Source organism: Aspergillus udagawae (assembly GCF_001078395.1).
Source record: "Aspergillus udagawae IFM 46973 DNA, scaffold_3, whole genome shotgun sequence".
In the NCBI taxonomy this organism is placed as follows: domain Eukaryota; kingdom Fungi; phylum Ascomycota; class Eurotiomycetes; order Eurotiales; family Aspergillaceae; genus Aspergillus; species Aspergillus udagawae.
The window spans coordinates 3,660,279-3,677,298 of NW_025091266.1; the positions used below are offsets into that span (position 1 = coordinate 3,660,279).

Genomic DNA, 17,020 nt, shown 5'->3' on the forward strand with positions numbered 1-17,020 from the left:
CTTCTGCTGCTGCCTGGAGGGCTGTTCGGCCACTGTATTTAGCAGGAGGTATATTAATTTTGGAACCTGCTGCTATCAGTGCCTTTACTATATTAAGATAGCCTGCTTCTGCCGCTGCCTGGAGGGCTGTTCGGCCACCATAGTCAGCAGGAGGTGCATTTATATTAGCTTGTGCTGCTATTAGAGTCTTCACCACCTCTAGGTGGCCTCCTCCTGCAGCCGCCTGGAGGGCTGTACTGCCGCTCAGTTTGGTGTGAATGTCGGCCCCTGTTTGTATCCACATTTGCAGGCACTTATTGCATCCTTTTTGCGCAATGTAAGTAAAGCAAGAAGCCATGACCGACCTGTCGGTGCCACTGAGCTGAATCATTGCCCCAGTTAAGTGACATTGATGGCCAATGTCGTTGAGGCTATCAAGGATTTTAAGTTTCATGGTCTCGGTCAAGTGGCCAGACTGGTGCCTAGCAATGTATAGGAATACCGCATAATGATGATGTTCGAATAGCCACTGCACAACCCGAGGAGTGTTATCTGGCTGGGCTGGTACCGGATGCTTCAATTCCCATGGCCTATTTGCAGGGACATCATCTTCTTCAACACATCGACGAAACAATTGCCATATCCTACTGTCCACTTCGTCGTCTAGATTTGTCAAATGATCCAGCCAGTAGATCCGGGCATAATTCAAAAACTGGAACTCTTGCTGTTGTAGTTCTGGCTCAAACGTTGAAGTTTTAGTGTCCGTAAGTATTTCTCCAATCCTCTTCTCTATCTCTTCGGTGCGGATACGGCCGAGCTTGCCACCAAGGGGTAGAAGCTTCTGCGCTAATCGTCCAGTTTGTTTATCGAGCGGCTTTGCAGCAAGTTGCAAAGGCTTGATTGGATTCCTCAGCTTCTCCTTTACTCTTCCTACCTGACGTTTGAGGTTAGGAAAATTCAGATAGGTCATGCAAAGGATCCCAAGGTGCCTATCAATTGATTCCCTGTCGAAGAGCGCAGAGTGCGTGCCTTTGGTTGTGAAAAGGTGCTGTCTTACACTATGATGAATATAGTGTATCGTGGACTCCTCTTCATCAACGTAAGTCAATCCGCAGCATTTGTCACTAACTTTCTTCACATCGTTGAGAAACTTTTGACGCTCCAGCGTTTTTTGCTCGGGTGTAAGTCCCAAAAGCTCTTGGTATTCCGGGAGCGTCAATGGCCGTTTCAAGGCACCGCAGAAGCGCAGCAGATTTAGTGTATCCCATTCCTGCCTATTCCTCAGGCGATGAAGCTTCCTGTCAAAGATCTCAGACAGGCTTCGGGGTAAATTTCTTAGCGCCTTCCGAATCTCATCGTCAGTGCTCTGTGCGCAGAGCTCTTTAATTACCAGTGAAGTCCACAGGAACCTATTTTGGTTACTTCGTCAGCGACGGGTAGTTAATTTCAATGACTAGGACAAAAGAGAAGATGATAGAGGGCATTCCTGACTGTAAGACCGACCCTCCAGTTCCAATAGTGTAATAAATAAAAGGTTGAGGGCTATGATGCTCTCTCTCACACTATACCGTTTACTCAAGGGAAATGTATGGGAGGAGTATTTTGGGGGGTTGATGTAATGATAACGTATCACTTACATCCCATCAGATCCGTCTCGGAGAGCTTGAGATATCTCAAGAATAAGCCTTGGATCCCCTAGCTTCAGCTGCTGATCAAGGCAACGATTCAGGACAATGTCAATGAATAGGCCCATGTCCGACTCGACCTTTGACTTGTTCATTAAAATTTTGAAATGTGGTTTGGCTTTCCCAAAGAGGCTCGTCTCAAGGTCTGGACGGCTTGCAAAGAGGATTTTGGCATTCGTAGTCTGCCTCTCACAAAGTCGAGTCAAGTTCAGCGCAACGTCCTGAACCGTATCATTGTCACATAGGTCCAGCCCATCGACGATGAGGTAATATTTTTTATCAGACTTTAAAGTTGACAACACGAGCTCCGTGACTTCGGTGGTGTCGATATCTCGAGTTTCATCATAGAGGATCTTGAGATTGTCCCCTTCAGCATGCTCAATCTCGAAGTCAAGTATTTGGCGAGCAAAGCTTCCGACGATATTCCTAGCTGACAAAGATGCTTCATCTTCCAGGGAACAGAAGTAATAGGATATGACCTCATCAGCTCTGCGGGTCTCATGAAGTTGGGCAACCAGATTGGACATTAGTATTGTCTTCCCGACGCCCATCGTACCTGAACACCACAAAACCGCAGGCTCATTACAATCTCTCCATTTGAGAAAATCTTCTTCATCTCGTAACCACTCGGCTGTGGAAGGAACGCGTTTTTGAATTGCCTGCTTCCACGGCCTCAAATGGTTGACTGTAGAGAGACTTTCTTTTATACTCGACTTCATTCTCAAGGCATCCCTTTTTTCCATATCAATCCGTAACTGGTTTGCCTCAGTGCTCAGGCTCTTGGTTTTCCTATAAAGCTGTGAACGGAATTTTGCATTCTCCTGTCTTTCGAGCTCCTGCAACTTCGCTGCTTCAAAATTCGCTTTATGTGAGGCTAATGATATTTGAAGTTTCGTTGCCTTGGCCGCGTCATCCAGCTTATTAAGGAAAGGTCTAAATTCGCTTTCAAATGGGTTGAAAATGGACGAGACAATCTGTGTGATGCCGGGCCGCTGTGAGACTTCGGCAATTTTGACACACAGTTGGATAATAACTGCGTAGAAATCACAAAGTGCGCTCTGAAGACCGATGCATCCTTGATAGAGTTGACCAAATTCTTCATAGGCTGGACAGAGCTTTCCGATATTCATAAGCAGATTGCTGACCTTTTCGGAGTAGGACGTTACGTTGTTTGACATTAATATCGCTGTTCTCACGCTTCCCCAAACCAGAGCGGCAATTTTGGGGTTGGAGCTGACGAATGTATCAATAGTAGCAGTGAATTGTTGCGTCTTATCCAGGAAGTTGCACAACCGTGGGCCAATACACCTCATTTTCGTGTTGGATTTGTTTTTGTCGATCTCTCTAACGAACGAAATGACGCTTGTAGGAGTGGCGGTATTTGCCTGATATTGTCGCTTTTGCTCTTCTGAGAGGATGTCTTGAAAGCTCTGCAACGCTTCTTTCAGGGGCCTTGTGGGGTCATCCACTCCCATGTTCCTGGTGAAGGCTTGCACAGCCATGAGGAGATTCCAATGCAACATGAAGTGGCGTTTGCAATTTGTTGATAGCGATTCCCGATTTGCCACAAGGTGCAGATGATGAAGCCCAGATTATATACAGGAATTGTCTGAGCGCCGCTCACGTTGTGGACTCTGCCTTCATGTACACTATGTAGTGCTCTGAGAATCATTTAACGGTTCGACGGTCAGGAGAAGGAAGTGCCGTAGTCGGGGGCGTCTAGAACGCATGATCGCATGGTACCGAGATGATCTCTTACGTCACTTTCCTTTCACTGCGGCCCTCGCTTCCAAAATACATTTGTTTCCCTTCCTGTCAAAGAGTGGTCCAGCCTGATCCATTCTCCTGACTCCGTTGAGCGTCGCAAAGGGTATTAAGCTTCAGTGGATCCAGATTACATTATGAGGACCATCCCAACCACTCCCAGAAGGCGATTAACCCCGCCACCTCGCGAACACCTGTAGCGTCTTCGGTATGGCCTCCGAGGAGTCGGTCGAGGTCCAGACCGACCTTGAGGTCAGCATCATGAAGCATGTTCGAGGAAGACACCTCCAAGGTCACGGATTGAGACTCGATCTCAAGATGACAAGTGACGGGGATATGGCGGTGGTCCATCGGTCAGAACAGATATCATCCGACTCAGAACTCTATGGATCTCGCGGGTCATGACGTCGGGACAATCAGGAATATGCTATCCTTTCTCATGAAGCAGCTGGTGGCAACTCGACCGCTGAGACCCATGAGGGAGATTGCATGACCTCAGAATCAAGCATGCATGGTGAGATCTACAAACATCTTCGCGTGTACATGACCGCGAATATGTTTGACTGATGACTTCAAGAAGGTTAAAAAAACCCTAAGTGTCCGATACGACGTTGCAGATGCAGGGCTCGACACTAGACGAAATAATCGAGGGCTCCTACAGTGCTTATGTAAAATTCCGATTCTCTGGGGAGATGGATAATGTCTATCCTCATAACTAGGATGCACTACCCTTAACATGAACAAGTATCCAGTCATTTTGCCTTTGTCTGATTCTAGCAGCTATTGCTTATCGTCTCCTTGGGAATATCCACATCTTGAATGCTGCCAGCATTCAGTGAGCGTTCCCGTACTGAAAAAACATCTCACAGCTCATCCATATTCTTGTCCAGTACCAGCAATTTTTGCAGGTCCGCTATGATATTCTGTCGTGAGACGTTCTGTTGTATATTGAGACGCAGTGTCCGGACATCTTCGCCCGTACCGTCTCGTAAAACTTGCAGTAACAATTCGAGGATAGTGGAGAGATCGTTGGCCAGGTTCTCCGTGCGCTTTTTGAATAATTTGCGACGTCTATCCTCCGAAGGCTTGAAATGACAGACAAGATTGAATGAGGCTCATTCATTGCACGTCTTTCCGCCGGCACACTGGGATTATTTAGTATTCTCCAGGTACATCGTCGGATTAATGATCACCTTTTTCCTCTTTTTCTGGCATGCAATGCAAGCCAAGCTCACGCGCTTTCGGTTCTCATTCAGACTTGAGGAACCGTCCCTCCACTGATGGGGCTCGTGAGTAGAAAGTTGAGTGGGAAGTAAAGGTCTTAACGACATAAGTGCTAGGCCTGGACGCTTCGCGTATCTTCTCTGGTAATATGTATGGTGTCCGTGGGACGACTGATGGAATAAGACCGCATCAATTAGATGAGATGAATGACATTGAGAATTAGGAGTCACCTCGTTTCGTTCTATTATTTATTCCTGGGAATAGAGGGGCGTGTGATACAAACTTGTTTGCTAGCGAGCCTAACAAAGAAATACAAGTTTCAACGCACTATTAGTGCCACATACTAATAGTACAATATGGTCCCTGCCCAAATCACAAGAAATAAACAAGATCGGTTTTCCCATCAGCAACACCCTGTTTCCTCCATGCAGGGGTAGATGGTGCCATTTTGAGTGTGATCAAGGATCTTCCGGTCGCATGAAGGCCTCAAACGAAGCAGGGCATACAATCCGACGCCCGCCAAGATATCTAGGGTAAAACCCGTGGAGACACGGACTGCCTAGGCAATATGTTTAATAATAATCTGCCATAGAGAGATTTTGAAGAGTACAAGGGAGCTTCTTGAGTTCCAGCTTGCGTGCTGCGAATTTCTTGCGAGCTTTCCATTCACGAGTGTAATCCGGAAAGAGTCATGTTGCACAAGCTGTTCGGATTGGCCTTTCTTTGGTCCCGACTGCTCTTGCGGACCGCTCTTCGGTAACGTTGATTGCGCTCTCTTCTAAAGTGAAATTAGTTTGTGTGTGCCTACAATGGAGGTATGGACTGGCCATAGAGCAGAGACGTGCCATCAGGCTTAGTTTCAACAGGCTCAAGGGAGAAGCTCATGGGGGTTGTTTCAGTTAGCTCTGTGATTTATTTTGTTGATTTATGGTTATAGACTGCATAGAGGGAGGAAACCTTGGTTATATATTGAGGAGTACACCACGGTTTTGATACCGACCGCAAAGGCCACAACACCACGGTTTCACAAACTCCACGCTTCGGTGATTATGCCACGGTTTTCTATTTTGAAGATCAAGGTAGTGGCGGGTCAGTGAATTGGTCATGGACCGTACCCACAATATAGATATTCTAACACCAATCCCAGAGTTTAAAGAATTAAAGAGGTATGACTTTGCATTCCAGAAGGAAATATTGTATTGCTCTGCTTAGCTTAAGGACTATGGCAGTCTTATGTACAGTATCTGTTTCGACCCTGATTCTGCAAGAATTGCAAGACCCAGCATAGCATCAGTTCCTAGTTCTAAATCCCCCCATTCATCCAATCCCTTTCTCACTCGCTTCGCACTCACGAAATACTAGTATTCTGACTCAACATCGCTATTCTCGTGCATCACGGTTGGAATTGAGGGACCGCCGAATTGGCCCAGCACGGGCTTTTGCATGATAGGTTGGGGCTGCATGAAGCCATAAGGACTTCCCATGTAGGGGAATTGGCCGTACGGCTGTTGGCCCGAGAAGCCGCTGAACTGCTGGTGCTGTGGCATGAAGCCCATCGCTTGTTGCGGCATAAAAGGAGGCTTCTGGTATTGCGCCTGAGCCATCGCAGGCTCGAAAGATTCCGTTGGGTTCATAAAAGACTGAACTGGGGCCCGCTTTGGCTTGGAACGTGGCTTTTGGAACCACAAAGGTTCTGGTTCTCCCCATTGAAGAGACTGGCGCTGCTCAAAACAGCCAAGATGTGTGTATCCAGATTGCCAGGGCGCTGCCTGGGCTGCTGGTGGTTCCATATGATATTTGGTAAGTGGAGCCGCAAGTGATGTCTGGCACATTAGCACCTCTCGTAGTGTCATACTGGGGTGTCCAACGATTCCTTCGACGATCATTCGATCGGCTGCCTTTGGTGACAGGATCTATGCAAGGTTTGATCTCGAAATGGCCTCGTTGATCTCGGTAACTCCGTCCGAATGGTGGAACCCGACAACTATGAATGGCAGTCGTTCCTTGGTAACGTCCAACTCACCAATCGCAACGAAGAAACACCCATATTCACCGCCATTTCTAACTCGCTCTTTATATCTTTGGATCTCTGCCTCTCGCTGAACTGTGAAAGGCACACCTTTCGCTACTGCACCTTCGAGGGCGAGGACTCCACCGGCGGCTGCGCTGCTCACCAGTGGATAGGAACCATCGGCACCCTCAACGACAAAATTCGCCCTTTTCTCGCCTAGTTTCTGAATGTAGCGTATCGGCTCCCCGGTGGCCGTCATTCCGGGCTCAATGCGGCGTTTCACCACTCTTGGACGAACGCTGGTCACCTTGAGTTGTCCGCCAGGAGCGGCAGGAGCGCTCATAGCTCGAGAATTCGCTCCTGGATGTCCATTCATCTGCGTGCTGGACGGTGGCTGTGGCTGAGAACTGATTGACGGGTTGGCCGCGGGGTGAGGAGTTGTTGAAGGTACCTTATTTGTGGGTGGCGAGGCCCAGTGAGCTGATTCTAGGGCTGGTGGCATCCATTCACTTGGATACATTCCATTCTCATTTGCCTGCTTAATCTCATTCATTTTCTGGTCATAGCTGGAGCGATCTCGCATCTTCGCAAAGCTCGCGAGCTCTTCAAGAAGACGGATAGAATCTGCCAATGTGGCTCTTTTGTCTGCGCGTTTTCCTATTTAGGCCTCACTCAGTTGGGAGAGCTCTGCGTAGAAGGAGTCCAGGTTTTTCTTGAACGTCGCGTCGTAATCCGCAGATTTGACCTGCAGGGAATTTGCATACCACACTTGAAGCTCTTTTGCAAAAGCGGAAGTCAAGGCATACCACCAATTCTCTGATGTGAAGTAGCGGGGGCTATCGGCAGGAGGCATATAGTGCAAGTCGGATCTCGATCCTTTCGTGGTCGGTGCTCTTCATGAACCAACGTAGATCTCTCCATAGGCGATTCGACAGATGGTATGCCCCCATGGCTTGCCGTTCCTTTTGAACTGACGGACGGTCACGGGTAATGAGGACGCCATAGATAGTGAGGATCTCATCCAGATCCGAGAAGCTGTGGATATCCCGCTGGGTAGCAATGCCTTTAAGCAATTCGATCTGTTTTCCAGCCTCGAAGAGCTTCAAGCTCAAGGATTCGAAAAGAGAGCTTGTATCCATCGTCGAAAGAACGCCGGGATTAAGATCAAAGACTTCGCAGATTGCCCTGGGCCCTTTCAAGTCTAGACCTATTGCAAGATGAGTTGCCAGATCCAGATAGGCCTCGCGAAAGACGGATCGTAATGCTGGATAATCTACAGCCCTGCTGGCAGACGCCCTGTGCAGGAAAGTGCATATGACCGGGGCAGTATCCCTGGGAATATTCGGTCCGGTCTTCTGTAGATATTCATCCCAGGAGCTCCAGTTGCCGTAGAAGTAGGCCAGGATTTGACCGACGGCGTAAAGGTCATCCTGCGCGGCGGCCGATTGGGCGGACTGGGTGTCGAAATCCACCAGGAGAGCTCGTTGTGACTGCCAGCCAGTGCTGCCGAGGGCAAAAGACCACGAATCCAAGCTCCCATAATAAATGTTCCTGGAGTGGATAAATTCCACACGTGCGAGCATCTGCTCAGCAAACAGAAGAAGGGTGCGCATGCCGAAGTAACGACCCGACTTCGTGAAGAGTTCTTCCAAGGTTGGTCCCACTGTATCCATTATCATCACTTCCTTGTCGTTCACTGTCTCAAACCAATGCAATACAGGTATTCCAACCCCCCCCTGCAGCAGCTTGAAGGGTATGCGCTTGGTGTGCTATGCTACCGAACCACGATATTCTCACACTTGCATCCTCCAGGGTAAGACCATGTTTTCCTACACCCAGTCAGTCTCGTTGCCTCTCTATTTGACGTAGAAGTCAGGATGCTTACCGTGGCTGTACATGCCTGGCTGATCCGGCCAGCGCATTATCTGAAATGGGCCTACCCATTGACAGTGTGACTGAGATTCCATTGTAGGGTGTGGTTGACTCTGATCTTCCTGTGGGACGTATAACAAACGTATATCCATAACAAGTAGCCCCAGCCATAGCGATTTCAAATATCCGTATAAAAGCCATGGTTTCAGTGTCTATTTTCATGGCTGTCGATTTGTCGCATGGTGCCGCCGGGTTTCGTTTAAACTCGGATATAGCGCCTACCCCGGCATCCACCTGCCTGAGAACGGCCACGGTCATTCTATTTGACTACCGTGGCGTGTCATATGGCACCCGGCAGATTAATGACAGAGTGGCTACGTGCGCATTCTAGGTAGCATCCTCCGCACCGTCATGGCAGCTACGGATCTAGATGTTGCACAGCAATTACAGGGCGCGCTGGTCGGTTCACTGAGAGTCTCTCTATTTGAATCGCTACGTTTTGATGGTTTGGACGTCTGCGGTTCACGAACCCTCAACCAAGGCAATGTCCGTCGTTTGATCCATCGCTTTGACCAGGAAGGCTGTCGCAGGTTGGATCCTCTAACATGGATTCCTGCAGAGATAACACCTCCTGATCTTAAGCGGATAAAAATGGCTACAAATTCGCTGAGTAAATTGTCTTTGGAAAACCCAGCAAGCATCAGGTTACCTCCTGATAGTATTATACACTGTTTCCAAGGTCAACACCGACTTTCGGCCGCCGCCAAGTGGCTCAACCCGAGCGAACAATGGTGGATTCTATATCTCTACGACGCAACGAAATAGACACCGGCCGCGCGGAAAAAACTGCGCGAGGCTGAGACAAGCGCTCAGGAATTCTGCGACGGGGATATATTCCGTAGCGTGCGATACTATCAGAGGCGTGGTGAGACAGAAGCTGCTGGGGAGTGGCTGGCAAAGTGGTCGCCCTGGAAATGCCGTGATTTCAAGCAAATATATGAACCCAAAATTGACAACCACCGAGAATTCCGCGAAAGTCTTGATAGCCTTTTAGAATTCTCTCCCCTTTGCAGCGCCTGGCTTATGGGTCTGCATTTACTCAGTCTGAAAATTCCAGAGGCGAGGACAACCCAGAGTGGAGAGGTGGCCGTCATAGGGAACCAGTGCTTACCATCGAAGGAGTTTGCGGCCTGTCTTAATCGCATCTATTCCGCATGGGCCAGCCTTACTTGCCATCAGCCACAACTGCTAGACGTTGAAACTGTCGAGCAACTTGAAGGACGATGTCCATCTCTGTCGCAGTCGACCGCTCGCACATAAACCATGTGTTTGACCAGAATATTGTGTTCACCTCGTGTGCGGACATCCAGCTCCGGTCAGAACTCAAGCAGGCCGCCCTAGAGTATACCGGGATTATCCCGTCTCTACGGTTGTTCCTTGAGAACGTCAAATACATTAGACCGCTAGTTTACTCTATTAAACGACTCCTGCCCCCGAGATTCAACAGAACAATTCGTCAGACGATGCGTCGGTACTATGTTCGCCCCCAGAACAACCGCTTTCCGGTACAGATGTCCGACAACCATGTCGAAGAAAGGCCACATCCAAACGACGACTATGGGTTTTGGTCCGCCTATCGTCAGGTGTTTCTGTTTGCGATGCGTCACTTCTATGGTCTTTCAGACGCTCACCCACTTGGTCATAATCGTCACTCACGATCGCGCCAGGTGCCCGATTCCCGGAGTCTATGGATGCAGTTTAGAGAGCTCACTCGTAGGGTCGGGTTCGTCCTGCCTGGCTCTCTCACGCCCACTAGACCTTCTCTGTATAGCCCAGAGTTTATGGCCATCTATAATCTATTGACGCGCCTGCGACCACAAGCGCTCTTTGAGTATGACCCGTCTATCCTTACACAATGCAGCACCCAGGTGGTCAGAGTGCTTCAGAAGATAAGGCAGCGGCGGGTCCAAAGGAAGTCCCCTGCTCTCACTATAAATATCCAGGAACGCTGGTCACTGGACAGACGATGTGGCATGACTGATATTCGAGGTTTCTTCTTGGATCAGGAATATCCATTCCTTCAGCATATCTACTACCCTCAAAGCACCGTTCAAGGTCACGATTTGTCAACATTCGCTGTGAAGAGAGACATGTTTCTGTCCGTTTTTCCGGAATTTCCAGACGATCTTGACATGGCAGAACCCATACCTGATCGCTTGGTCAACCCAGGGACGGGAACTGAAGCGCCTCTACCAAACGAGACGGTTGGAAATGGGACAATGACGATTGCGGTCCAGGATGATACAGCCATGAGTGACGAACCTCTGATGCCAACTGAAAGTCAGTCAGCAACAGAGCAACGTCAGAATGTGTCGCCTCTTCCGGTACACGTCCTGCCGTCGTTGACCAATGAGGTTGGAAACACGGACGCACTCGTGCCTTCTAATCAGGTGCCTGATCTATCCCAGAACCTGGTGCTGTTCGACAATACACCTGGGACTATTGGAGCCAAAATTCATGACAGCCCTGCTTCAAGTAGTTATGCCCTTGACTCTATCAAATGGCAGACCCTGGATGCATATACTTTTTCCACCACGCTATCTCCAGGAAGGTTGTATACACTCTTCCGCGGATGAGCACAAGAGAGTGTTCCTTACGGCATATTTTACAACATAGATATGAAAGACATACTTTGTCTTTTATGTTCAAGTGTGGAAAATCTCCCCAACCTACTCCCTGAACTAGGGAAGTATTGGTTCACAAAGGCCACTGAAGTGTCTGAAGCCCGCTCGTCCCTTAAGCTTCTGCCAGTGGAGCACGTTGTGTCCCTTCTGAAACAAGGACCAGACCTCTTTTTCTTGGGGGCGTGGGGGGCCGGATACAACTCAGGTATATTAAACATCGATAGGGCTGTTGGCACAACAGAACATCTTGTATTGCCACAATTCAATAGCGTCGAAAAGGGATGGGAGTTAAATGCGCTGAAAAGAATAAGTTAAGATTTAAGGCCAGCAGTTACATCTTTTTGACTGCACGCCCGTTACCATAATATTATAATATTCCCTCTTCTCAAACATATTACTCTCCCCAAATTTACCTTGCTGCAGGTGGTATGCAAGGCAGAAAGCATGGCACCGGACCCAGTCTGCCAGGATCTCCGGCCAGATAGTATACTCGGGAGTCCTACTGAAGCAGGCAGATTTGGTCAAGGAGGGGCTCCACCAAAAACAGTCGCCTCGTCCAAAGGTCTCCGCGCCTTGTATACACGCAAGGTGTAGAAAAGGTTTCTGCTTGGATCAAGAGCTTCTGCTACCGCAGCAGTCGCGAGCGACTGGATATCGTCATATGACCAGCCATACACACGGCTGAAGGGCGCCATACAGAGTGGCAGGATACTCTCGGCAAAGGCTGTCCTGTACCATTGGACAGATGTCTTATCGTCGATGGGCAGCATCCACGGGTTCAGGGGTAGCACAAATTCTTCACAGCTGATCTGGTGAAACGCAGCATCCCCCAGCCACCACCGTACTTGTCCTGGGCAATGCTCGATCTCCCTCTGGGTTTGTTCTGTCGCGGCCTTCAGGTTGTAGTACCAAAACCGGAGCGGGCCGAATCCCAGTAGTTGACCGAAGTAAAGAGGCTCAAAATTACCTCGAGCTGTTCAAACCAAGCACCGCGGTGTAGACGGTCGTATATCCTCTTGTAAAGACTTGGCCAATTGGTGACGCTGCCGCACCCCATTCGCATATAGATAACATCCCATTTTCCTTCTCCCAGTAACCAAGGACGCTCATAGTCAAAAGAGACCCTGAAGTCACAATTTGGCGGAGGAGATTCTGGCTGGATTGCAGACACGTCGACCCCCAGAACGTAGGCACTCGGATATGCTTTCGCAATTTCAATCGCCCAGATTCCGGTCCCACACCCTAGATCTAAGAAGCGACCATTTCAGGATGGGGGACGTGAATCGGTCGGTCGGAGCGCAGCGCTTTCATCACCATGGTATGGATGAAATCCAGACGGTCCTTCTCGAGTTCATCGCATGGTAGCATGTAGCTCCCAGTTCCTTGTCCCTGATATATACGACCATTCTCTTGGATTGCCGTTCGTATCTGGTGGGCGCTGCCCCGTGTGTCCTTGGCTAGGAACTCCGCCCCTTCCTTATTGTAAACGTTGGCAACCAGGGAGAGGATGCCGCTGGAGTCGCAGACGACCTTCAGGGGCCGATTGTCGGGGAACGCATTTCCAAGCACATCCCTATCTGAGTCGGATGCTGTCTTCCGGTTGCCATTTTGGCTATGGTAGCCCAACAACAAAGCGGATATTAAGCGATTGCGCCTCAAGTTTGACTCCCGCTTTCTTCTACCCGACCGATATCTTGGATGAGGCGCATGGTGTAAGCTATTCTGGTCGCACATTCCTAGGTCGGTTGGTAAGGATATCGAACAAATTAGAGGTGATATGGCAGAGAAGTACTCTTTTTTGGCCGTCCGTGTAAGACTCGATTATCGAAGCGTCCGAACTAGCAGGCTTTGCGAGCAAAAGACGCCCATCAGATAATGGCGCGGGAAGAAGAGCCGTTCTTGCATGTGTAAGGAAAAAAAGCCGGATATGCCTAATTGGAACCTCAGTTGGTTCCCCTCGCTCAAATATATTCCCTAAAGAGGGGAATCAGGAGAATGAATCATACCAGAGCTTCCCTTTGTCCCGAAAGGCAAGCGGCTACACGATGCTCTTAAGCTCGGCCCAGGAATGTAGCCTTTTTTAGGAATACCGAGGGAGGGCAAATCGAAACTCCTCTAGTTCAAACTATGTGGAGTAAGCTAGACAGACCGTGCTCCAAGGTACCTCACGATACTTGAATCGTCAGTCTCAAATTCTTGCAATCTACCGAGGACAAGAGTATCAAGTTGACCAGCGGAAATAAGACTTAATCCGAACATATTGGTGCGAAATCAAAAACCAATCACGTCTAAACGTAAGGTGTAGACGTTGATGGCACAGTCTTGTAATGACTAGGACATCGATTAAAACACTATCGGCAGCAGCTAATTGCTGACATCCCCAACAAGTGTACTTCTGGCGTAGCCTTGGTCCTGCAGCAATAAAGAGCGCAAGCCAATCAGATGCCTTGTAGGACACATAATACAGTCCAGACACATTGAAAAACATAAATAGACAGCGAATATGCTCTGGCTATGTAATCCGAACACGGTGAGCTTCCCCTCGTGGCGCCCAGAAACCATCCGTTTCGTGAGGAGGTTGATACTCGGATTCTTTAGATCCACATCGTCGTCTGAAGCTAGAACTGAACTCCTCACTTCATCACGCGTCTCTGGATCAGCGGACACTAAAGTGGATGTTGGTGAGACTCACTCTTAACCAGGAATGGCTACTTACCACTAATCAGTAACCGACCGGTGCAAGATGACCTTTCCTCCTCGAGGATTGATTTAAGATCAGGCTTTCGGTAGTAGACGGTCCCTCGGCGGTCAACGTGAACTTTTTCAGAATTGTGAGATACAGTCTTCTCACTGCGAAGGATAAAGAGCGAGTGTCTGAGCGCCTGAGGTGCGTGAGCTAGTTTATTTCAACAGAATGGTTTGACCTATCATTGCTTTATCTTCATCGAGAAGCTTGTCCATCCAGTCACAGATACAGTCTTCGTGGTCTGTCCTCTGTCAGTTCAGCCTTGAACCAGGGATGATGTGAGCTGGTACACTTTTCTTCGATCTGCCATATCAGTGTCATCCTTCTGGTATTACGAACTGGTAAAGTCTTGTGTTCCCCTTGCAAGGCACTTTCGACAAATGTCTTCACGTAAGATAACTGTCCGGCAATCCCGATGCCCGTTGCAACGATGATGATGGAGCTATATCCGTGTATATAGCCTTCCTGGAATGTTCAAGGCACCAACGCACAGCGCGGAAAGACCACGCACAACCATGGTCTTTCCGCCGTGACCGACAATTACTCCGTATCGTATATAGTGTCTCCCGAAGCAGTGCGTCTTCGTGCGCCACTACCGAGGAACACAATCTGATGGGTTTATATCATGATTCATGACCAGTGCTCTAGGAATGGTCGAATCTCCTTTGTCCGATTCGACGCGGACTTGTCTGAATCCTGCTGGAACTGCTATCTATGCCTGTCTTCGATTTTATCTGTAGAATTTATGAGATACGGTCTTATTCGTGGATTCCACACAATACCTTTGTAATAATTCCTTTGACTAGTAATGTATCTTGCGCTTATGACAAATTGAACCTGTACCCTCAGTGAAATCCCGAGAATACAAGGTTTCTAGCCAGCTCAAAGGTAGCCTCGTCCTTGCGGACATGTATCTTCGTCAATTCCTCTTTCAACTCGAGAGCTTCTTTCAGATCCATGTGTGATCCAGAGCCATCGATCCATTTCGGTTGTTGTGGGGGAACATTTCGCGTCGAGCAAATGCGGTACGTGGGATCGACAAGACTGAGAGTAAGGAAACGACAGTGTCCTGGCTTAGTCTTGTCCTGAAGCTCTAGCGGACTCATTCGGTGTTGAAAGGCATTGGGGAAAGAAATCAAGCGACCTGGAGGCATTCTCACTTTCCCTAGCTCCTGCCACGCAGGCGCATTCTGAATTGTTTCAAATCCAAACAGCCTTCCTATATACTTCACATCCCAGCACGCATACTTCTCTTCACGGTCTGGCTCATATATCCAGGAGTCCTCGTCATCATTATCTTCTGGACGGTCGAAATCACTTTCATCGTCATCGGGATCGTCACCTGCGCCGATCTTGTCATAAACATATCGTTGACTGTCGTGCCAGAGCCGCTGTCGGAATGAAACCTGCGGCTCCGTAATATTGTCAAAGTCGAACGCGTAAATAGCATTAGCAACTATATGCTCATTTGCATTTCCTTCAGTATGCCAGTCATCGCCAGAAAATGATGGGATATCAGGCTCTAGCTCAATACTGTGGAGCTTGGCCACAACTTGGAGGCCTTTGTCTCGAAACTCGTCCTGCAATGTAACCGTGTAGAATTGATGGTCATCGTCCTTTTTGCCTTTTGGCTCAAAGGCCCAGCGGTGGGGTTTCAGCCAAGGGTGAGACAGAAGGAACTGCCCCGTTCCAAACGTCCGGCCCCAGTGTTCCTGATCGGCAGGACCTATTATGGCCTCTCCAGTCCGCCCTGATTTCCAGTCTTCGTAGGAATAGGCAGTACCCGGGTCCGAGTGCTCAAAGAAGAACATACGGGCATACTTGGTCAATGCAGTGCGCTGCAGTCCCCATCGTGCTTTCCAATCTTCTGGAATCCTTTGCGTATGAACCAGACACCAATGGACCTTATCCTCGGATTCGGGTTCCTTCAGATATTCCTCTACTTGGGCGCACATCTTGTTGTATTGCTCAACAGATAGCTGGTCTTCCTTGGACTGCTCTGGGAGCTTCTTCGCCCACTCCGGATATTTCATTTTCCAGTCCACCCCGTACGTTCGAATTCGTATCGGCTCACGAGGAGAAGGTTTGCAAGAGGGTCTGTATCCAAGCTGTTCAGTCCATTTTGCACGAATCAGTATCTCATTCCACTGCTTGATACTGCTGGTAAGGACTGCCTCAATTGCTGAATACACGATTCGGTTCATGGGATGGAGATTGTTGATGTAGGAACTAATTCGAACGTCGGTGGACCCAGGAGGCCCATTGAATTCCACTTCGCAAGGCAGCCACTGAAATCTGGTTGACCAGATGCAGTTCAATCGCAGGTGTTCCCAGGCCCCTTCTTGAGCAAACAGCGGTCGCTCTGGTGCGATTTGGCTGTCTTGAAGGCGTGCCGACCAAGAACCTTGGTCCATTCCGCACGGTTGTCCACCAACTAAGACCATCGTCCTCCCGTAAACAAGGGGAAACAGAGACGGATCAACCACATTTACCACCACTGGCTTCTGCATGTTTAGGGATTGAGTCTGTTCGCCTAAATCCTGAATCAAAGAAACCGTGGCATCTCGTAGCTGTGCCTGTGTTGTCGCAGGGATCGCCGTATCAGATTTACAGATACCACTGCCGGTGTTGAATACTAGCACGTGCCCTTGCTTTTCAAAGTTTCTTGCCTTGTCTTGCAATTCTTTGAGGCACCAGCTCCACGTCTGGTCGTTGATTAGCGACAACGATGACAGCGCATCTTTTTGCCAGCGAGTGATTTCTTCCTGCTGAAAAATCCGCACATGCCAGTCCGGTCTTTCGGTAATAGTATTGATCAAGTTCAACATGGCTAGCTCTTTTGCAGTAAGTATGGTACCTCGCCAAACATTGATCCCCGCTGCAAATTGATCCCGTGGAAGCTCGACATCTATGGGAATGTCGTGAAAGCCTGGAACTTTCAACGGGCCAGCTGTATTATCAAGGACGATTTCTGGCATCAGCAAACGACTGGTGTGAATCAGAAAAGTGATGGGGTGCAACGCTTGGAGTGCTGAGTTGAGTAAGGTATTAATGC

The 17,020-nt window shown here is 48.9% G+C and overlaps 5 protein-coding genes across 5 annotated transcripts; 1 reads left to right on the top strand and 4 right to left on the bottom strand.

The window, feature by feature from the left end:
- Positions 1-6,010: 6,010 nt before the first annotated feature.
- Aud_005119 (uncharacterized protein) lies at positions 6,011-6,505 on the bottom strand (the record flags this gene model as incomplete). Its single annotated transcript, XM_043290052.1, has 1 exon — positions 6,011-6,505. The coding sequence occupies one exon, from the start codon at positions 6,503-6,505 to the stop codon at positions 6,011-6,013; it is 495 nt and encodes a 164-aa protein (XP_043145987.1).
- Positions 6,506-6,565: 60 nt separating this feature from the next.
- Positions 6,566-8,336, bottom strand: Aud_005120 (uncharacterized protein; the record flags this gene model as incomplete). The annotated part of the gene is made up of 3 exons (XM_043290053.1): positions 6,566-7,287; positions 7,336-7,539; positions 7,571-8,336. The coding sequence occupies 3 exons, from the start codon at positions 8,334-8,336 to the stop codon at positions 6,566-6,568; spliced, it is 1,692 nt and encodes a 563-aa protein (XP_043145988.1).
- A 1,482-nt stretch (positions 8,337-9,818) lies between these two features.
- On the top strand, positions 9,819-11,171 carry Aud_005121 (uncharacterized protein; the record flags this gene model as incomplete). The annotated part of the gene is made up of 1 exon (XM_043290054.1): positions 9,819-11,171. The coding sequence occupies one exon, from the start codon at positions 9,819-9,821 to the stop codon at positions 11,169-11,171; it is 1,353 nt and encodes a 450-aa protein (XP_043145989.1).
- Positions 11,172-12,467: 1,296 nt separating this feature from the next.
- Positions 12,468-12,953, bottom strand: Aud_005122 (uncharacterized protein; the record flags this gene model as incomplete). The annotated part of the gene is made up of 1 exon (XM_043290055.1): positions 12,468-12,953. The coding sequence occupies one exon, from the start codon at positions 12,951-12,953 to the stop codon at positions 12,468-12,470; it is 486 nt and encodes a 161-aa protein (XP_043145990.1).
- Positions 12,954-14,810: 1,857 nt separating this feature from the next.
- On the bottom strand, positions 14,811-16,943 carry Aud_005123 (DUF4246 domain-containing protein; the record flags this gene model as incomplete). The annotated part of the gene is made up of 1 exon (XM_043290056.1): positions 14,811-16,943. One exon carries the CDS (start codon positions 16,941-16,943, stop codon positions 14,811-14,813), a length of 2,133 nt encoding a protein of 710 aa, XP_043145991.1.
- Positions 16,944-17,020: the final 77 nt, after the last annotated feature.